The 20,811-nt window shown below is 39.7% G+C and overlaps 1 protein-coding gene across 1 annotated transcript in view; it reads right to left on the reverse strand.

The window, feature by feature from the left end:
* Positions 1 to 11,850: 11,850 nt before the first annotated feature.
* The window catches only part of SLC19A2 (solute carrier family 19 member 2), a 35,032-nt gene continuing 26,071 nt past the window's right edge, over positions 11,851 to 20,811 (reverse strand). The window contains exons 3-6 of the mRNA XM_027564749.1: positions 18,271 to 18,493; positions 16,501 to 16,693; positions 16,001 to 16,142; positions 11,851 to 13,792 (exon numbers count right to left, since the gene is read on the reverse strand). Coding sequence (XP_027420550.1) covers positions 13,664 to 13,792; positions 16,001 to 16,142; positions 16,501 to 16,693; positions 18,271 to 18,493 — 687 coding nt within the window. The 3' untranslated portion in view covers positions 11,851 to 13,663. The remainder of the gene's footprint in view (positions 13,793 to 16,000; positions 16,143 to 16,500; positions 16,694 to 18,270; positions 18,494 to 20,811) is intronic.

The following is a 20,811-nucleotide window of genomic DNA, read 5'->3' on the forward strand; positions in this document are numbered from 1 at the left end:
AAGAAATTCACGCCTCATCCGCAACTTTCACAGGTGTTAGTAAGAATTGGGGGAAGGTTATTCTTGGTTATGAATTTTCCTAGGTTTTAGCTGTCTCTTGAGGGGTATGTATTCTATTAAGTTCTAGAAGTATACTGCTGCTGCTGCTAAGTCGCGTCAGTCGTGTCCGACTCTGTGCGACCCCACAGACGGCAGCCCACCAGGCTTCCCCGTCCCTGGGATTCTCCAGGCAAGAACACTGGAGTGGGTTGCCATTTCCTTCTCCAATGCATGAAAGTGAAAAGTGAAAAGTGAAGTCGCTCAGTCGTGTCCGACTCTTAGCGACCCCATGGACTGCACCCTACCAGGCTCCTCCGTCCATGGGATTTTCCAGGCAAGAGTACTGGAGTGGGTCGCCAGTGACTCCTCCGCTAGAAGTATACTGCTGTTTGTTATTTTCTTCACTGTTAATGTCCAGAAGTGGTTTCACTTGTTGATAAGCACGTTAATTAGTTACCAGTTTTTTGACCCTAAGATTCCCCATCCATTCAAAACCAAACATTTACAACTACAGATTATCATACTAAGTGAAATAAGTCAGAAAGAGAAAGGCAAATACCACGATATCACATATATGTGGGATCTAAAATATGGCGCAAATGGACATACCTATAAAACAGAAACAGACCCACAGAATTAGAGAACAGGCCCCTGGTTGGCAAGGGGGAGTGGAGTCGGGGAGGAAAGGATTGGGAGTTTAGGATTAGCAGATGTAAACTATTACATAGAGGATGGATAATAAGATCCTAATGTATAGCACAGGAAACTATATTCAATTTCCTGTGATAAACCATAAGTGAAAAACAATATTCAAAACGAGTACATCCATATGTGTATTACTTTGCTGTACACAAGAGATTGGCACAACACTGTAAATCAATTATATTTCAATGAAAAATTAAAACCTCCATTGTCCAAGAGAATGGTCAGAGGAAATAGGATGTTTGTTTCCACTTTCAAGCAGGTTAAAACGGTCATCTAGAATTTTCCAGATCCTTAAACGTCCTCCTTAAAGGTCATCTTTATGTATAAGAAAGGAGCAAGATGATTTTTAGATTGAGGTGACAAATGGCAAGATTTAAGGATTTGTCCATTCCCTGCCACAAGTAACACAGAGAAAAGTGAAAATATTTCCTCAGTACAATACATTCAGATTATTGTTTTTTATTATTAGGATTTCTGTCATTTGGTATAACGGACAGCATCTTTTCTCCAAAGAGGAGCAATATAAAATTGAACTTTTAAGTATTCTCCAAACTGTACAGTAGACTAAGTTAAAAAAAAATTAAGATGAATTGCAATAGTAAGTGCACCTCCTAGCTACAGTGTAGAATGTATGGTTGTAATAACCTAATGTTTCTTCTGCTGCAGGACTTTGGTCTTAAGCCAAACACTTGAAAAAGACAAAAAAAATATATAAAATAATCAACTGTTGAAAGTCAAAGGAATTTTAGTCAGATCTTTAGTGAACATGGAATTACTTCCTAAGCTAAAGTGGACCTTTTAGGTCTCTGAATTCCTAGTCAAATGTTTTTCCCACTGACCCTCCTAAATATTTTAAATCTTTTTGCAAGTATTAGTACCATTGTTCATAATAGACAAAAAGCAGAAACAACCCAAATAGCCAACAAATGATGAGTGGACAAATTGAGTGTAATATATCTATACCATGGAATATTTCAGCAATAAAAAGGAATGAAGTACTGATAAACACTACAACATAATGCACCTTGAAAATGTTACCGAATTGGTCATTCGTACCCGTGCTGAGAGAGTAGATCATCAGTGCTAGCACCAAAAAAATAAAAGTAACTATGGGAAGTAATAGGTATTTAATTAAGTTGACTATTGTAATCATTTATATTTATAAATTATATATACTCACATTAGATACATTAAAATTGTATAACTAAACTATATATAATTGTTATTTGTGAATTATACCTTAGTGAAGCTGAAAAAATAAAGTCCTCTTTTCTCTTCTCTTGGATGTGAGCCCCCTTGCACTATCAATGACTGTACAAGGAAGGAGAATTTAGGAAATATAAGAACAGAGTAGTTTAGGTAAAGCCTGGTACAAAAAAAAAGACATTTTCTGCTATCCAGGGCCTTTCATTTAGATGGACTCTAATGCTATTCAAAGTCTGAAAATGTTAAATGTCAATAAATGTATTTTAGTTATAGGGAGCAGAAATGTGTGTTTGAAATTAGTGACTCATCGAAGACAATGGGATTTTACAAATAGAGATCACTGTATATATGCATAGGGCCATGTGTTTTTCCTCTTGACTGGTTAATTTAGTACTAATTATAACTATAAATTTTGAATGCTCATTCTGAAAAAAGATCCAAGAAATAGATAAAACTCCAGTTTTCTGTCTTTATTCATTACACATGCTATAGGAGAAAACTACACAATATGAAGAAGAGACCAAAGTAGAGTAACAGTCTCTTTCAATAAATAAAAACTTTGAAGGAATGCTTTGACTTAGAAAAGTCAGTATTTATTTAAGTAACTAAGAAGAGATTAAATAGGTGCCAAGAATTAAGAAGATATGACTAACATATGTTCTATAAAACTGATCAAAGAAATATATTTTATAGATAATATTCAGATTCTGCCTAGAGTCACAATATTCTAAATCATGTCAACAAATAATTATTCATTACTTATATGGAAGACACTATTCTAATACTTGGAATATATCAATGAATTATACATGTATTATATGTTATAGTCAGAGTTCCACCTACCTCAGATCCTTGAAACCAGTTGCCAAAAAGAAAAGTGCAAACATCTCAGAGTCCTTTGCCTTACTTTATTCTAATAAGTTCAGATCTCTGAGTTCCCAGCCCAGAAATTAGAATGTTATCATTTGACAGGAAAGGAAAAAGAAGAGGTGAAATATTTGAGCATTTTTCTGAGTTTTGTACATATGCATTCCATTTTTAAGGCTCATTTATTTATAGAACACAGAAGCTTTATAATACTAGTGTTTAACATACATGTATTTAAAATCAACACCTTAACATCTAGGTCTTTTGTAAATTTTAAAAACTATTTTATAATATAGGGAATACTTGTTTTAGGAACTCAAAAACTCATTGCCTTTATAGAGCTCACATTCTAATAGGGAGAAAAGACAATAAATAACAAATATACTAAATAAGTAAATCATATTTGTGTTAGAAAGTGAAAAATGATATATAAAGCATAAAGCAAAAAAGAGAATTATAAGTGTGGGGCTAGGTTGTAGTAATAGGTTGGCTATTTCAAAAGATGTATTCAAGTTAAGCCTTAATGAAGTGACATTTGATGCTTTTAATTTAATTATACACATATTTGATGTATAATATCTATGAATTATATATGTATATTACATATCAGATATCTGATATAGTTATAATAAAAATAGAGCAACTGCCAAAATAAATCAAGACATTATTTCTGTAAAGGGCTATTAGGGTGTGTCAAACTAAAGGCTGGAGGGCCTGAGTTTGTTTATGACTCTTAGCATCAGGACAATCCCATTTTCAGGTTGTATGCCAGCAATAAGTACGTTCCTTAAACACAAAAGTTACTTACACTATAATTATTTTTGTTTGTTCGGCACATTTTTTGGGCACTTGTTTCACGTGTTCACCCCTTCTGAGTGTATGCGCAGCCCCCAAGTAGGCAGAAGTCTCAAGGAACCTCCTGCTGTGAGGCTCCAGCTTACTCAGTGTGTGATTTATTTTTGTTGTTTTAGTTGCTCAGTGGTGTCCAATTCTTTTCTGACCCCATGGACTGTAGCCCACAAGGCTCCTCTGTCATGGAATTCTCCAGGCAAGAATACTGGAGTGGGTTGCCATTTCCTTCTCCAGGGCATCTTCCTAAGCCAGGGATCAAACCCACATCTCCTGCAATGGCAGGCAGATTCTTTACCACTAAGCACCTAGGAGGCCCAAAAAACTATATTCCAATAAGTTTTTTTTTTTTTTTTTAAAGAAATCGTATATGTTCCTCAAGAAAAACCTATTGTCCTGGCATTTATCTTTAAAATAATTTCTTTGGTGGGATTTTTAGTAGGAGTAGTCAGTGAGGAAAGGGACAAGTCAGGGTATAAACAGGTTCTTTATGGCTGTTCAGATTTTCTTGAGAATAACAATGTTTTAAAACTATAAAACAATGACTCAATTCTTCCAGCTTTTTCTCTTCACTTATACCTGGTGTAGGTTTCTCTTCACCTATACCTGCTATAACCCTTACGGCAGAAAGTGAAGAGGAACTAAAAAGCCTCTTGATGAAAGTGAAAGAGGAGAGTGAAAAAGTTGGCTTAAAGCTCAACATTCAGAAAACGAAGATCATGGCATCCGGTCCCATCAAATCATGGCAAATAGATGGGGAAACAGTGGAAACAGTGTCAGACTTTATTTTTTGGGGCTCCAGAATCACTGCAGATGGTGACTGCAGCCATGAAATTAAAAGACGCTTACTCCTTGGAAGGAAAGTTATGACCAACCTAGATAGCATATTCAAAAGCAGAGACATTAGTTTGCCAACAAAGGTCTGTCTAGTCAAGGCTATGGTTTTTCCAGTGGTCACGTATGGATGTGAGAGTTGGACTTTGAAGAAGGCTGAGTGCCGAAGAATTGATGCTTTTGAACTGCGGTGTTGGAGAAGACTCTTGAGAGACCCTTGGACTGCAAAGAGATCCAACCAATCCATCCTAAAGGAGATCGGTCCTGGGTGTTCATTAGAAGGACATGCTGAAGCTGAAACTCCAGTACTTTGGCCACCTCATGCAAAGAGTTGACTTGTTGGAAAAGACCCTGATGCTGGGAGGGATTGGGGGGCAGGAGAAGGGGACGACCGAGGATGAGATGGCTGGATGGCATCACTGACTCGAAGGACGTGAGGTTGAGTGAACTCTGGGAGTTGGTGATGGACAGGGAGGCCTGGCATGCTGCGATTCATAGGGTCACAAAAAGTCGGACACGACTGAGCAACTGAACTGAACTGATACCTGGTGAATGTCTCCTGCTTTAAAGTGACAATCTAATAGCAATGTAGGCTATCTCTATTTCTTCTCTGGGATTGGCAATATTGTTAAAGCTCATTATAAAACTTGGATGTGCAAAAGTACCTTTGCCATTAACTGGGAATGAACTCATCTTGTTTTCTGAATAGATGCAAATAGTAAATGACTCCCAAGAACATACATAGCCACACCTAGAGGTTCATGTCAGCAAGCAAATGTAAATCAGATCATACCCCTCTCTGACTTTCCAGTGCTATTAGAATAATATTCAAATTCTTTACCTTACTTCCCAGGTTCTGAATAATTGGGCCCCTTCTTACTCCTATAACCTCATCCCCTACCACTTTGCTGCTCATTCATGATACACCAAGCTCCCTGTTCGTCTCTCTGTTCCTCAAACATGGGAACCTCTTTTCCATTTTTGCTGTTTCCTCTGCCTGGAATGCTCTTCCTCGCATATTTGCATTGCTAACTCCTTTTCATCATTTATGTAAGAGTGGACATCCTTGCCTTGTTCTTGATTTTAGGGGGAAAAGTGTCCCAATTTCTCACCATTTTGTATGATGTTAAGTGTAGCTTTTCTATAAATGTTCTTTATCAAGTTGAGGGAATTCCCCTCTATTCTTAGTTTACTGAAAATTTTTATTTTAGTTTTGTGTTTAAACATGAATGGCTGTTGGATTTTTCACTTTCCATTAGAGTTCTTAACATAGTGACCATAGTTAAAGGCCCAGTCTGCTAACTCCAGTTAGCAGTTAACGCTCTCAAGCTGGGCCTAGTCCTGTTGCTTTGTTTTTTCAAACTGTGCTTTTTCTTGCCTTTTATCATGACTTGTTGAAAACTAGACACGATATATCAGCTAATAGGGACTGAGGTAAATAGGCTTTTAGTGTGAGATTTTATGTCAATATGACTAGAATATAACTGGGCTGTGTGTAGTGTTTCTGGTAGCTACAGGTGCTGTGGGATTCAAATTCCTCTAGTGTCCTTTTTCTCTCTAGTTTTTGGGCTAAGAACTCCTCAAAGGCACTCTGTGTCTTCTGTATCCTTCAGTTGTAATTCACTGTTATTATTATTCCAGTTGAAATTCACTGGGATTTCCAGGGAGCACTCTGTCCAAGTGCTCAATCTGTAAATACTGTTCTTGAGCTCAAGATCTACTTCCGTCAACACTCCCAGAACGTGGCAGATAGGTCCTCCCAAGATTTTTGGCATCCTGCAAGGAATGATGGTCAAGTCATGCCATTTGTTAAGAGTAAGAAGTTGGTGGTGGTGTGGGCAGAAGATGAACTGTATCAAACAGATGAATAAGTTTAGAGGTTTTCAATAAGTATTAGTTGGGCAGGACTGAGCACAGCAAAGCAGCATACTGATTACCAAACACATTTGAAATGTCCGGCAGCCCACCCACCCCCTTAGCAGTCCTTCACCTGGGTTTCCCTCACGCGGGGGTTTGGGGTTGTGGTTTTCAGAGGAGGACTTTCAGAAAACTGTCAAGTGCGGCACACAGCCTGGTCTTTCCAAAGCCCTACCTCCCTCTCCCACGGTGGCAGCGGCGTTGGAGCACCGTTTCTAAAAGAGAGTGCGAAAACTTGGCATGGGGCGCAGCCCACGGGCAGGCGCTCAGGGCTCAGTAAGAGAGAGCAAGAAAGTGCGCACGCTCCGCCCGCCGCAGGCCCGCCTCCAGTCTAGAGCTGGAGGGGTGAGGAGCGCGGGGGGCCATGTGGAGGAGGAGCTGAGAAATCCCTTCTTGGATTTTCTGCAACTTTGTTTTACTCTATCCTGGCAACTCGTACCGCGGTGCTCCTACCCCACAGTCACTCAGCCAGCCATTCCAACAGAGCCCCTGGGCCCACCCACCCTACAGCGGCTGTGCCCTGCCTGGCATCCTTCCACCCTGGAAGTCAGGCTTTTGAGTCAGGACTGCATCTTCCTATCCCCTCATTCTTCCCCCTGGGGTCTTATCCTTACAGACCCGCTGGCATGCAGGGGTGGAAATGAGGTTAGTTTGCAGTGTAGGGTGGGAATCAGAATCCTATCCCGAATAATTACAACACTGTGATGGTTTCCACCATACAGCCACATGGATCAGCAAAGTTTGGGGGCAACTTTAATAAAATCTTATTAAAGTGAAAAAAAAAATACTTTCCCGGCTTCTCCACTTCAAAGACATGTGACCTTGGGTAGGTTATTTACACTTTCTAAGCTACCATTCCAGAATGTTCATAACCACAAGTCAGTCTTGTTTTTTCCCCACTGCTGTGGGTCATAAAGGCCTTCCTCAGGGACTAGGCCTTCCTAGTGGACCCAAAATAGCAGTCCACCTAGCAATTTTAGGTAGTATCTTCCCAGAAATTTTAGGTAGTATCTTCCACTGCTGCCAGATTAAATTTCTAAAGACAAGCTTAATCATTACTCCCTGATTCTTTCTGCAAGTAATGAACATTAGAAAATGGCCCCCTGTCCTGCTCTCTATATTCCTTGCTGATTGTGCACCCGCACTTTCTGACTTTCATACCTTTACTTATGCCTCTTTCTCCACTATAGTCCGTTCCTCTTTCTAAATTTCCTTTAAGATTCTGACCATGCTGCATGACTAACTTTTCAAATGCCACCTCCTTCAGGAAGTCATACATTATTTCCCCAGTGGACTTGTAGTTTTTGAGATCCAAGCCTCTTTAAATCATTATGATACCTGACACACTAACTTGTGTTGCAGTTGGGGCTCTCTGTTGTGCTTGCTATCAATACTTATCTTTTCTTATCACACATTTTAAGTTCTTTGATATCCGGAGTCATGACGGTTTTGTTGTATCCGGAGAACTTTCTAAAATATAAATTAAAAATAAGAGGGAGTGTTTCTAAATAACAATTTTACCTCAAATTATACTTTATTTCAAATGAAATAGATTACATATTTATAACTTGCTATGTAAACACATGAATTTAAAAAGCAGTACCATTTAAAACCTAACAGCTTTAATAGTATTTCACAAAATATATTCCAGAATTTTTCTTACAAAATTTTGTATTACTAGAAATTATTTTAATAACCTGCAATTCAATAACATTTGGTAATAACAGAAATCAAATAGGGCATCTAAAGCCCTTAGAACATTATTCAGCAGTCATAAATAGTAAACACTATCTAATTATGAGCTATCATTATTGTTGATATAATTCATCTAGTTAAATGTTGTTGTTGTTCAGTCCCTCGGTTGTATCTGACCTTTTGTAACTCCATGGACTGCCCCACACCAGGCTTCCCTGTTCTTTACCATCTCCCAGAGTGTGTTCAAACTCATGTCCATTGAGTCAGTGATACCATCCAACCATCTCGTCCTCTGTTGTCCCCTTCTCCTCCTGCCTTCAATCTTTCCCAGCATCAGGGTCTTTTCTAATGAGTTGGCTCTTTGCATCAGGTGGCCAAAGTATTGGACATTTAGCTTCAGCATCAGTCCTTATAATGAATATTCAGAATGATTTCCTTTAGGATTGACTGGTTTGATCTCCTTGCATTCCAAGGGACTCTCAAAGTCTTCTCCAAGACCACAGTTCAAAACCATCAATTCTTTGGCACTCAGCCTTCTTTATGGTACAACTCTCACATTCATACATGATTACTGGAAAAACCATAGGTTTGACTAGACAGACTTTTGTCAGCAAAGTAATGTCTCTGCTTTTTAATATGCTGTCTGTCATAACTTTTCTTCCAAGGAGAAAGTGTCTTTTAATTTTGTAGCTGCAGTCACCATCTGTGGTGTTTTTGGAGTCCACGAAAATAAGTCTGTCACTGTTTCCCCATCTATTTCCCATGAAGTGATGGGACCAGATGCCATGATCTTAGTTTTCTGAATGTTGAGTTTTAAGCCAACTTTTCCACTCTCCTCTCTTACTTTCACCAAGAGGCTCTTTAGTTTCCCTTCACTTTCTGCCATAAGGGTGGTGCATCTGCATATGTGAGGTTATTGATATTTCTCCTGGCAATCTTGATTCCAGCTTGTGCTTCATCCAGCCCAGCGTTTCTCATGATGTACTCTGCATATAATTTAAATAAGCAGGATGACAATATAAAGCCTTGACATACTCCTTTCCCAATGTGGAACCAGTCCATTGTTCCATGTCTGGTTCTAACTGTTGCTTCTTGACCTGCATACAGGTTTCACAGGAGGCAGGTAAGGTGGTCTAGTATTCCCATCTCTTTAAGAATGGCTTTAGTGTAGACAATGAAGCAGGAGTATATGTTTATCTGGAATTCTCTTGCTTTTTCTATGATCCAACAGATGTTGGCAATTTAATCTCTGGTTCCTCTGCCTTTTCTAATTCCAGCTTGAACATCTGGAAGTTCTCAGTTGATGTACTGTTGAAGCCTGGCTTGGAGAATTTTGAGCATTACTTTGCTAGCATGCGAAATGAGTGCAATTGTGTGGTAGTTTAAGCATTCTTTGGCATTGCCTTTCTTTGGGATTGGAATGAAAACTGATTCCAATGATATGGAATTCCAGCTGAGCTATTTCAAATCCTAAAAGATGATCTGTTAAAGTGCTACACTAAATACGCCAGCAAATACAGAAAAGTCAGTAGTGGCTCCAGGTCTGGAAAAGATGAGTTTTCCAGTCCCAAAGAAGGGCAATGTCAAAGTAATTAAATAAAACTTGACCAAAAAATGAGAGTGTTTAAAAGCCTCCTATCATTTTTATTTTGAAACATTCCAAAAGAACTTTCATTTGAGAGTACAATTTTGAGATTGATTGTTGTTCAGCCACTAGGTCGTGTCTGACACTTTGTGTCCCCATGGACTGCAGCACATCAGACTGCCCTGTCTACCATCTCCTGGAGCTTGCTCAAACTAATGTCAGTTGAGTCGGTGATGCCCTCCAACCACTTCATCCTCTGTTACTCCCTTCTCCTGCCCTCAATCTTTCCCAGCATCAGAGTCTTTTCCAATGGTCGGCTCATTTGAGACTGACAGCTAAAACTAATTGTTAATAGAGAATGAGGGGGAAGGGAACTGATTTCTCACGTGACAAGTGCTTTCACAAATGTTCTTTCATTTCTTCACGACAGTCTCATGAGGTAAGTATCATCCCCACTTACTGATAAGGAAACTGAAGCTCAGGACTTCCCTGGTGGTCCAGTGGCTAAGGCTCCACGCTCTCAATGAAGGGGGCCCAGGTTCAACCCCTGATCAGGGAACTAGATCTCACATGCCACAACTAAGAATTGGCATACTGATCCCATATGATGCAACTCAAGTTCCTGCATGCCAGAACAAAGACCAGACACAGCCAAGTGAGTAAAAAGAAATATTTAAAAAAAATAAACTGAAGCTCCAGAGTAACTTCCCTAATGAATCAGAGCTTTGAATGGCAAACTCAGCATTCTGAAGCCCCTTCTATCAGCATTACTTAATGAAAAAAGTAGAATTAGTACTACCACAGGATGCTTTTTCCAGAATCAAGAGATGATGTTCACAAATCCCTTTCCAAACTAAAACGTGTTATATAAATGTAAAGTACTAATTACACGTGCATGCCTGCTCAGTTGCTCAGTCCTGCATGTCTGACTGTTTGTTGACCCCATGAACTGCAGCCTGCCAGGCTCCTCTGTCCATGGAATTTTCCAGATGAGAATACTGCAGTGAGTTGCCATTTCTTTCTCCAGGGGACCTTCCCAACCCAGGGAAGATCTGCCTGTGTCTCTTCCATCTCCTATATTCGTAGGTGGGTTTGTTGCCACTGCGCCATCTGGGAAGCCCTAGGATTCCATAAGAAGTAAGACAAATAGGTATCCAATTTCTATCATTTGAGCACAATGCCCTGAATAAAGCATCCAGTGGACTAGACATCAATGACAGGCATTTTAATCTTAATGCTTTACTTTGATGTACTTTTTGAAAAATAGCGTTTATTTAGCTTTGGTACTGGCAGGTGGTTACGTTGAATCCATCACATATCATTTGTATAATTCAGTGTTCATGGGGCACAAACACAAGATGTGTTTTGCAACAAAAGACAAAAATAAGGCGTGGTTCCTGCTCAGATACATAAGATGTGCTATAAGGACAGAAAACTTTAAAAAGTTTTTTGCATGAAAAATTTCCAAGTCTTTGGTGATAATCAATAAAAATGCCTTAATGAAGGCTTTGCAATGGGAACTAATGTGAAAGTACACATTCAAATACTATTAGAAAAGACTGGTTTGGTTTGTCGGCTAAAATGAACAAAGCAATTCTCAAGAAGATGGCAAGAAGATGCTTCCGTGGGTACCAGAACATTTGGGGCTATAACCAAAAGGCTATGATTTTTTCAAAACAAGATGGCACCTTCTACCTTTGATTCAATTTCATTTCATTTATCTGAAAAATTCAGTTAACACTGAAGGGAACGTTGGCCTTTTTAGTTTCTAAATGGGAGAATGCTTTTAAAAATATAAGAGGTACCAACATGAAGACCAAGAAAAGTAAGTAGAACAATGCGGTGCTAGAAAAAAAATTGGGAAAACAACAGAAATGAGAGGGAAGAGTCAAAGGTAAAGACCAGCGCTTCCCTGGTGGTCCAGTGGTTAAGACTCCACCTGCCAATGCAGGGGCCATGGATCCAGCCCCTGGTCCAGGAAGACCCCACATGCTGAGGGACAGCTAAGCCGCACGTCACAGCCACTAAGCCCATGCCTGAGAGACGGCAAGCCACAACTGCTGAGGCCTGCAGGCTCTAGGGCCCGTGCTCTCCACAACTAGAGAAAGCCTGCATGTAGCAACAAAGACATAAATATTTTAAACAAGGAAAAATATACTGCAAAATATTTATTTAATAAAAAATAATTGTATAATCTATACAGTATTGAATAAAAAGTACAACAAATTATTTGCACTTCTTTCCAAAACCGCATACAGTACAACTTGCAAATTGGGTTCAGCATTCTACAAATAGTACCACACACACCAAGATAGGAACTTATTATTGTCTTAAGTAAAGGCTCTGATTGTATAAAACCAACTGTGACTTAAATTCCAGGGAAATACTGCTTTAGTTACATGAATAGTTTGATTGTGCCACAGTCTATTTTATTAAAAAAATTAAATTCCTCAAACACCATTTTTCTACTTGTTTCTGAGTACACATTCCCTATGTAGCAAAATAAAACGACGACAAAATACAAAATTAGAGGCTGATGTTTATGATATCGCTTCCTTTTTCCTTCCTTAGCTAGTGCTCTTCTCCTTTCTTTTACTCAGAAAGGAAGGTGACTAGAAAATGACTTATTCTTATCCTCATTAATTTGCTTCTAGAATTCTTGAGTTTTGGAATCTTGGCATTACTATTCAGTATCTACCTACGTCATTCTAAAAAAGTTGACCTAGCTTTTTTTTTTTTTTAAGATAAGGCAACAAAATTGGCTTTAAAATAGTTATCATGTCTCACATATGCTAGCAGTCACTTGGTAGACTAATCTCCCACTTAAATGTACACAGAATAACATTTTTCAAGTAACTTGGAATCAATAGCAATTCTTATTTTAAGCAGATTATTTAAGAAGATGCACCTTTATAAACAAAGGCAAATTTAATATACAAAATGCAGGAACCAAGTCCATCCTACGTCCTGTCCCACCAAAATAAAGAGGCTCAGTTTGTGAAAAAGACCTTGGAATAATCCAACAATTAATGACACCTTTATCTTGGATAAGAAGGACAAACAGTATAAATGTCATAAAGGGAGATGAAGTTATTTTAAGAAGACTTTCCCATTTTATTTTGGAGATCTGCAGATACAAAATGGACTAGTTATGCCTTTAGCCCACTTAGTAACTTTTCATCATAGATTTAATAGTCCTTCATACCGAAGAATACAAGACAAGTAAACCTACCTTAAGTTTTCCATTAGGTCACTTATATTATTAGTAGGCCTCAAAACTTGCCTTATTTTTAAACTAAATTAGCTTCTCTGGGAAGCATATGAATAATGTAAAAATATACTTCTAAGAAATCAACACAAATACACAACAGTCAAGATGGGCACTGAGAGTATTTACACAATGAATTTTTAAAGATAACTCAGAATTAACACATATTCTTTATAGAACACCAAACCAGGGCAAATGTTGTCATCTGTAGAAACAAACGCACATGAGTAACACAGACATGAGAACTAAGTTGAACAGAGGCAGATGCTGTTAGAACACTATTTCGATTCTGACTGTAACATCCTGTGGCCCGTGAAGCCCTGGTCCCAACAGGCCAAGCATCTGGCTAATCAGACACAGAAGTAGAATACTTGACCTATGAAGCACCAGACTCACTTGTGAGCATGTGTACATTACCATGTGCTGCCTAATTGCTCTTGATTCTTGGTTTTCAAAAGCAAGTTCACTTTTGAAGCAGGAAAAACAGATTCTTAAATTGGCTCTCATAAGTATTCCATGAAGTACACTTCATTTCTCAACTGTATTGTTACTCTGGGAAGACAAGGTATAGTTAACTGGCTGCTTTGAAGCCATGAAATGCATACTCATAAATATGTGTCTACACTTTAAAAAATTAAATACAGCCGGTTACAGCCATTGTGCAGAATTCTTGCAATATGAAGCTCTTTTGCAGTATGTTATGAGGGGGTCTCTTGAGAACTTGATTCTGGATCTTCTTGCTTTCTATATTTCTTCATAATACTGACTGTACCATTAGCCAGGAAAACCACAGCGATGAGTGCAAAGTAACCAGCGTAGATGAAGAACTAAAGAGGGGGGAAGAAGTAATTTACAGAATTATCCACTGGAAGGTCAGCTCTTTTATTACATATATGTGAACAGACTCTATAATTAAAGATATGTTCAGTTTCTCAATACAATTTCAAAAAACATTGTGCTTACACAATGTGCCAGGCACTGAGGATACAGAGAGGCAGGACAGCATGGTAACACTGCAGCCTGACTGCCAATCCTGACTACCCACTTACCAGCTGTATGGCCTGGATGGAGAGACTCAGTGTCTGAGCCTCCACTTCATTTACAACCCATTTTGTAATTCATAATATATCCTAATTACAGTTGTTGGGAAGGAATAGGATTCTGTATGTAAATGTTTATTAACACAATGCTAATACTGTTAATATTATTGGTTTTCATTTTTGTTGCTGTTATAACTGAATCCTGGTCTCTACCCTCAAACCGACTAACTCAAGCTGATACAAGGCTAAGTTCTGAAGATCAAGAATTCCCACTCTTTCCCAGAAGAGGGCAGCAGAAGGTCAACTATATTCCATTGTAAGATAACTTTTTATAAGAATCTTCTCTAAGCCATTTTTAATGTGATTATATGATTTATCAATATCATCATTTTCTTATTAAAATAACTTACTAAATACTGATAAGCTGGTTCATGGATCCAGTAAGTGTGCCGCTCTAACCCTCTGCGTGCATGCTAAGTTGCTTCAGTCGTGTCTGACCCTTCGCAACCCCATGGACTGTAGCCTACCAGGCTCCTCTGTTCATGGGGTTCTCTGGGCAAGAACACTGGAGTGGATTGCAGATTCCTTCTCCAGGGGATCTGACCCAGGGATCGAACTCACTTAACTCTCCTGCACTGGCAGGCAGGTTCTTTACCACTAGCACCACCTGGGAAGCCTAACCCTCTGAGCCAAGTCTTTTAAATTTGGACATATTTTCCTATAGGAAATCGGTTAATTAATCATGGCAGTCATGAGTTTGACCATAGCCCACAAAATTATTATTCCATACATTTAAACCCACCGCTTCTATAGCCAGATGACAAGCACTTATTCTCCTACCCTCCATCCCAAATGAAAGCACTTAACCCTTGAGAGGTCTTCCCAACGTTTTTATTGCAGGCAGTAACTGGGAAACACATAAGTAATAATTACTTAAAAGACAATAATAAGCTCCCATTCCTCTGCTCTGTCCACCTTTCCCCCACCCTTTTCTGAGCCAGCATGATGCAGAGGTAGATGCCTAGGCTTTTGAGTCAGATGTTGCTTTGAATCCTGGTTCTGCCATACTATTATTGACCGTGACCTTAAACAACACCTCTCTCAGATTCATTTTCTTGACGTCTAATCATGATAGCAACCCTGCAAAATTCTATATAAAGTACCTGGCACACAGAAGGCACTCAGCACACATTATCTATTGTTTTTCTTTTAGATCTCCTCGGTAAAAACAAAGTTAATTACTGCTAACATGTCAGGTCTTTGTATTGTAGGAAAACTAATATGTAAGTGGGAAGAACAATGGAGATAGAATCTTTTGAGCTGAGATGAGTTGGGGTAGGCACTTTTTGATTCAATCGCCCATTTTGCTAAAGTACATCCCAAGCCCTATTTACAACTCACAATGAATGAAGCCATATACAACCATACAATTCCAGAGTGAATAAACGTATCACACTGTCTCTGGATGTTTGTGCAGGTGTTTTCTCAATAGGTCATATGTAATGCTAGTCATCAACAGCAAGTCATTACCTTGGTATCTGGGTGGGGGATGTTTAAAGAAGGGAGGAGACTCAGAGAGCTCTCAAGTGAAGCAGGCATCTCAAACATGGGATACAGTACCTCTGGTGAATTCATTTCGATATTTGGCAAAACTAATACAATTATGTAAAGTTTAAAAATAAAATAAAATTTTAAAAAAAAATGGAGGGAAATAATGGGTGAAGAAGCAGAAGGTCTGGGGTCTGGGTCCAGATGGAACCAACACTACCTCTCAGCTCCACACTCAGAAACATTCTAGGGCCTCATCAAAGAGATGATGGTCTTAGCATCCTCCTGATGGAAAGGAACTAAGGGTGGGGGATAACTGAAGGAAGGAAATAACACTTTTACTTTCGATTTTCTGTCTATATTGTTTGAATTTGTTTCCCTGAAGCATGCTCCACTTCTGTTACCCTGATCAACCCATAACATCTTCAGTACTGAAACAGACCTTACCTGAGTGGTAATTTCCAAGCCAAGGCCACTGGCATCTACCACAATTAGAGTGAGCAGAGTCTGCAGTGCTAGGGCAATGAAGGTATTTACACCAAACACTAAGGCATAGCGCTCCATGCTGAGGTTTGCAGCTATCTGAAAACTTAAAAAATAAAAAGAATGCATAGATAAGAATTACTTCAAGGATAGTTACATTTTTTATTCCAAATGTGAAGAGTAGCCCGTACTTTTCTACTGTCAATTCCCTTCCCAACCAAGTGAAGAATATTCTTTTGCTAAATGATGTAAACCTCATGCAAATGTCTGAAAACAGCAGAAACATGAACAAGGAAGTAAATGAAACTTGCCTAAATGCTTCCTCAAAAGAAAAACTGATAATGCACTTATGGTATAATGCTTCCTCCCATTTGCCCTTGAACCAGAAAATTTAATTTGTAAAGAAACCAAAAGTTAATCCTGTTACAGCTCTTCCTAATGCTTCTTTGAATCGTAATACATACGTTGCTATTGTGATGAGTAACATGTAGATGATTCTGAAGACAACGTAGGATGCGTAGCACACCCAAATGTTACCCACAGTGTCCATGATATACACTGCAGCAGCAATCAGGAGAGAGAAGAGAGACAGTGTCAATTCTCCCCAAGTGGACCAGGATATTTTTATGTAACCAACTGCAAACACTGCAACAGCACCTACAAAACAAAAACAGAAAAGTCATTACTCATTTTGCTGCTGCTGCTGCTGCTGCTGCTAAGTCGCTTCAGTCGTGTCCAACTCTGTGCGACCCCACAGACGGCAGCCCACCAGGCTCCCCTGTCCCTGGGATTCCCCAGGCAAGAACACTGGAGTGGGTTGCCATTTCCTTCTCCAATGCATGAAAATGAAAAGTGAAAGTGAAGTTCAGTCGTATCCGACTCTTAGCGACCCCATGGACTGCAGCCCACCAGGCTCCTCCGTCCATAGGATTTTCCAGGCAAGAGTACTGGAGTGGGGTGCCATTGCCTTCCCCAACTCATTTTGCTAAACAAGTACTATTTCACTAAATGAAAATTCACCTTAGGTTATGACATTTTAAGCTCTTTAAATTTATAACCAGGGTAGTTCAAGATTATGGAGGCCCTTGAAAGTTAGGCAGAGATTTTTGGACCTGATGGAATAAATAGTATGAGGCCATGGAGAGATGATGAGAGACTGAATTAGGGCAGTGGATAATGAGATGGAAAAGGAGGACATAGAACCAGCGGTGCTGCTAAGGGAAAGCTACTGAAGTAGATACAGAGGCAAGAGTCAAAAAGAACCATCCTGGCTGTAGCTTGGCAACATGGCAGGATGGTTCATCTCTCCTCCCATCTGAGGGGCAGTTTATCACGTGGTCAAATGACGATGATGAGGATAATGAGAGCTAAATGGTATGGAGTGCTTTCTAAGTGCTGGTCAGAGATAAAAGTGTTCACAGAAGTCCTTTATGATCTTCTAAGACCTATGAGGTGGATCAACAGATTAGAAAGGAATGATAGATGCTAATGGCCAAAGACAGGCTCTGAGTTCAAACCTGGACTTTACCACTGACCATCTATATGACCTTGGGCAAGTGATTAACATGTCTTTCAACAGCTTCCTTAATTGGAAAATGGGGGTAATAACTGAAACAAAGGAATTCTGTGAGGATGGTGTTAATAAACATAAAGTCTTTAGAACAGCACCTGCAACACAACATATACTAGCTACTGTTGTTAGAAAGTACTGAACAGTGCTGCTCAAAGATTCACACATGGCCAAAGCACACAGTAAATCAGACATAAAGGAAACTTGGGTAAGAAAACAATTTACAGGATCCTTATGTTAGGTTTCCCAAAGGTTATAAAGAATTCAAGCATGATACAGGATGCTCGGGGCTGGTACACTGGGATGACCCAGAGGGATGGTATGGGGAGGGAGGTGGGAGGGGGGGTTCAGGATGGGGAACACGTGTACACCCGTGGCAGATTCATGTCAAGGTATGGCAAAACCAATACAATATTATAAAGTAATTAGCCTCCAATTAAAATAAATTTATATTAAAAAAAAAGAATTCAGGTTAGTTAGTCATAGTCCTCCCTGAACATACACTTTTGAACTGTCATCCTAAATGATAAAATTAGAGCTCAAAGTAAAACCGTTCTTTGAGGTTACTTCAAATTTGAGAGGGGAGAAAAACTCTGATCATGTTCAACTAAACTACCAGAGGACTCTCCCCACCCAACCTGCCCTACCACCCAGTACTGCTTACCCAGTAAGGTTGAAACGGCCTCCACACCGCCATTATAGATAGCAGCATGGCGGGAAGGCATCACCTGCTCCCACAGGCCCTGTGCGTAGTTCACAACTTGAAAATAGCCACAGGTGGAGAGGGCCCACCACACAGACCAGCAGAGCAGAGGGCGAGAGGAGTAGCACCCCAGGAAGTCATTCCACAGGACCTTCAGCACGAGGAGACGGTCTGGCTTGGATTCCTACCCAGAAAAAGGGAAGAAAGCAACTGGACAGAAAGCTGTGTAGACTCAATTTTCTATTCAGCAGACTTTTTTCTGTTTCCTCGGGAAAACCAACTGCTTCTTTCATATATGTTGTTGTTCAATTGCTTAGTTGTGTCCAACTCTTTTCAACCCTATGGATTACAGCATGCCAGGCTTCCCTGTCCTTCACTACCTCCCTGAGTCTGCTCAAACTCATGTCCGTATATGTTTGTGTGTGTGTGTGTGTGTGTGTGTGTGTGTGTATGAACTTCATAGCAATTACATTTATTCCCTCTTGGGGGAAAAATATATTTTGCTTTAAATGTTCTATATACATTAGTACCTCCAGCAAATGATACGTTGTTTACAAAACGAAGGTATAAAGATGGTCAGAGACTGCACATGTCAGTCAAAGGGAGATGACATTCCACATCTTCCCACACAGAGGCAAGCAGCATTAAGAATAAACAACAATTAGTAATCCCAGTAGGCTATGTGCATGGGGTGGCAAAGAGTCAGACATGACTGAAGTGACTTAGCATCCACCAGTAAGTCACTGTTCAGGTAGAGTTCATGAATAAGAACCTATTATATTCACTGAAAGAATGGTTAAAACAGAAGTCTTAGGAAAAAATAAACCAAAATATTAGCAGCAGTTCTCTCTGGGTGAGGGGTTAATCAATGATTTTAATTTTCTCCTTTATGTTTTTTTCCCCAGTATGTACAGGAATGTTACTATAATAATGAGGTAACAAAGCTATTATGCATGTAACTGAGTCAATCAAAACATGACTGAGCTATGTTCCATTATCCCTGGACTATGTCAAGAAGTCAATGTGAGAGTCCAGACACCATATTCAAATATGCAATACAGTATTACTAACTACAGTCACCATGTTGTACATTACATCCCCACAACTTATTTATAACTAGAACTCAGTACCTTTCGACTCCTCTTTACCCATTTCGTTTTTTTCCATACAAACTTCTGGGCCAACTCCAATCATATCAAAGGTCAATCTATCAAAAGTTCCCATTAAGTTTGGAACCTTGCTCAGAACATAGGAAATTTTGCAGCTAACACAGGAAGGCAAAATGAGAGAATCCAGAGACCAAGAGGAAGCTACCTATGAAGCAGCATTCAAGAGGAAGGATGTGTGACAGAGGCATGTTACAGACTATTTACATGGGTGGCAGCAGCATGGTTCAACCCGCTAGCTGGCCGGCGGCCATGTGTTGCACACGCTGCTGCTGCTGCTCAGTCTCGTCAGTTGTGTCAACCTCTCTGCAACCCTAGGTACTATAGCCTGCCAGGCTCCCCTGCCCATGGGATTTTCTCAGCAAGAATACTGGAATAGGCATTAGGGTTGTCATCCCCTCCTCTAGGGGGCCTTCCTGACCCAGGAATAGAACCCGCATCTCCTGTGTCTCCTGCATTATAGGCGGATCCTTTACCAGAGCCACCAGGGAAGCCAGTCTTGAACATGAAACTTCCTTTATTTTAAAAAATTCAGGTATAACTGACCTTTGATATTGTATTAGTTTTGGGTGTATAACAAAATGATTCTGTATTTATACACATTGTGAAATGATCACCACAATAAGTATAGTCAACATCTATCACCATATATAGCTGTAATTTTTTTCTCGTGATGAGAATTTTGAGATCTAGCAACTTTCAAATAAACAATACAGTATTACTTACTATAATCACCATGCTGTACCTACATCCTCAAAACTTAGTCACAACTGGGACTTAGAACACTTTGACCCCCCTTTCTTTACCCATTTGTTTATATCCCCTAGCCCCTGCCTCTGGCGACCACCAATCTATTCTCTGTATTTATGAGCTTGAGGTTTTTTTGTTTTGTTTTTCATTTCCAAATATAAATGAGATCATATGGTATTGGGTTGGCCAAAGGTTTGTTCAGATTTTTCCATACAAACTTTATGCCCAACCCAATATTTTTGTGAGTCTTACTTCACTTAGCATCCATCCAAGTCCATCCACGTTGTTGCAAATAGCAAGACCTCATTTGTTTTTCTGTGGCTGTATAATGTTCCCGTGTGTATATATATGTGCTGCTGCTGCTAAGTCGCTTCAGTCGTGTCTGACTCTGTGAGACCCCTGAGACCACAGCCCACCAGGCTCCCCCGTCCCTGGGATTCTCCAGGCAAGAACACTGGAGTGGGTTGCCATTTCCTTCTCCAATGCATGAAAGTGAAAAGTGAAAGTGAAGTCGCTCAGTCGTGGCCGGCTCTTCTCGACCCCATGGACTGCAGCCCACCAGGCTCCTCGGTCCATGGGATTTTCC

Source organism: Bos indicus x Bos taurus, chromosome 16 (genome assembly GCF_003369695.1).
Source record: "Bos indicus x Bos taurus breed Angus x Brahman F1 hybrid chromosome 16, Bos_hybrid_MaternalHap_v2.0, whole genome shotgun sequence".
Lineage (NCBI taxonomy): Eukaryota > Metazoa > Chordata > Mammalia > Artiodactyla > Bovidae > Bos > Bos indicus x Bos taurus.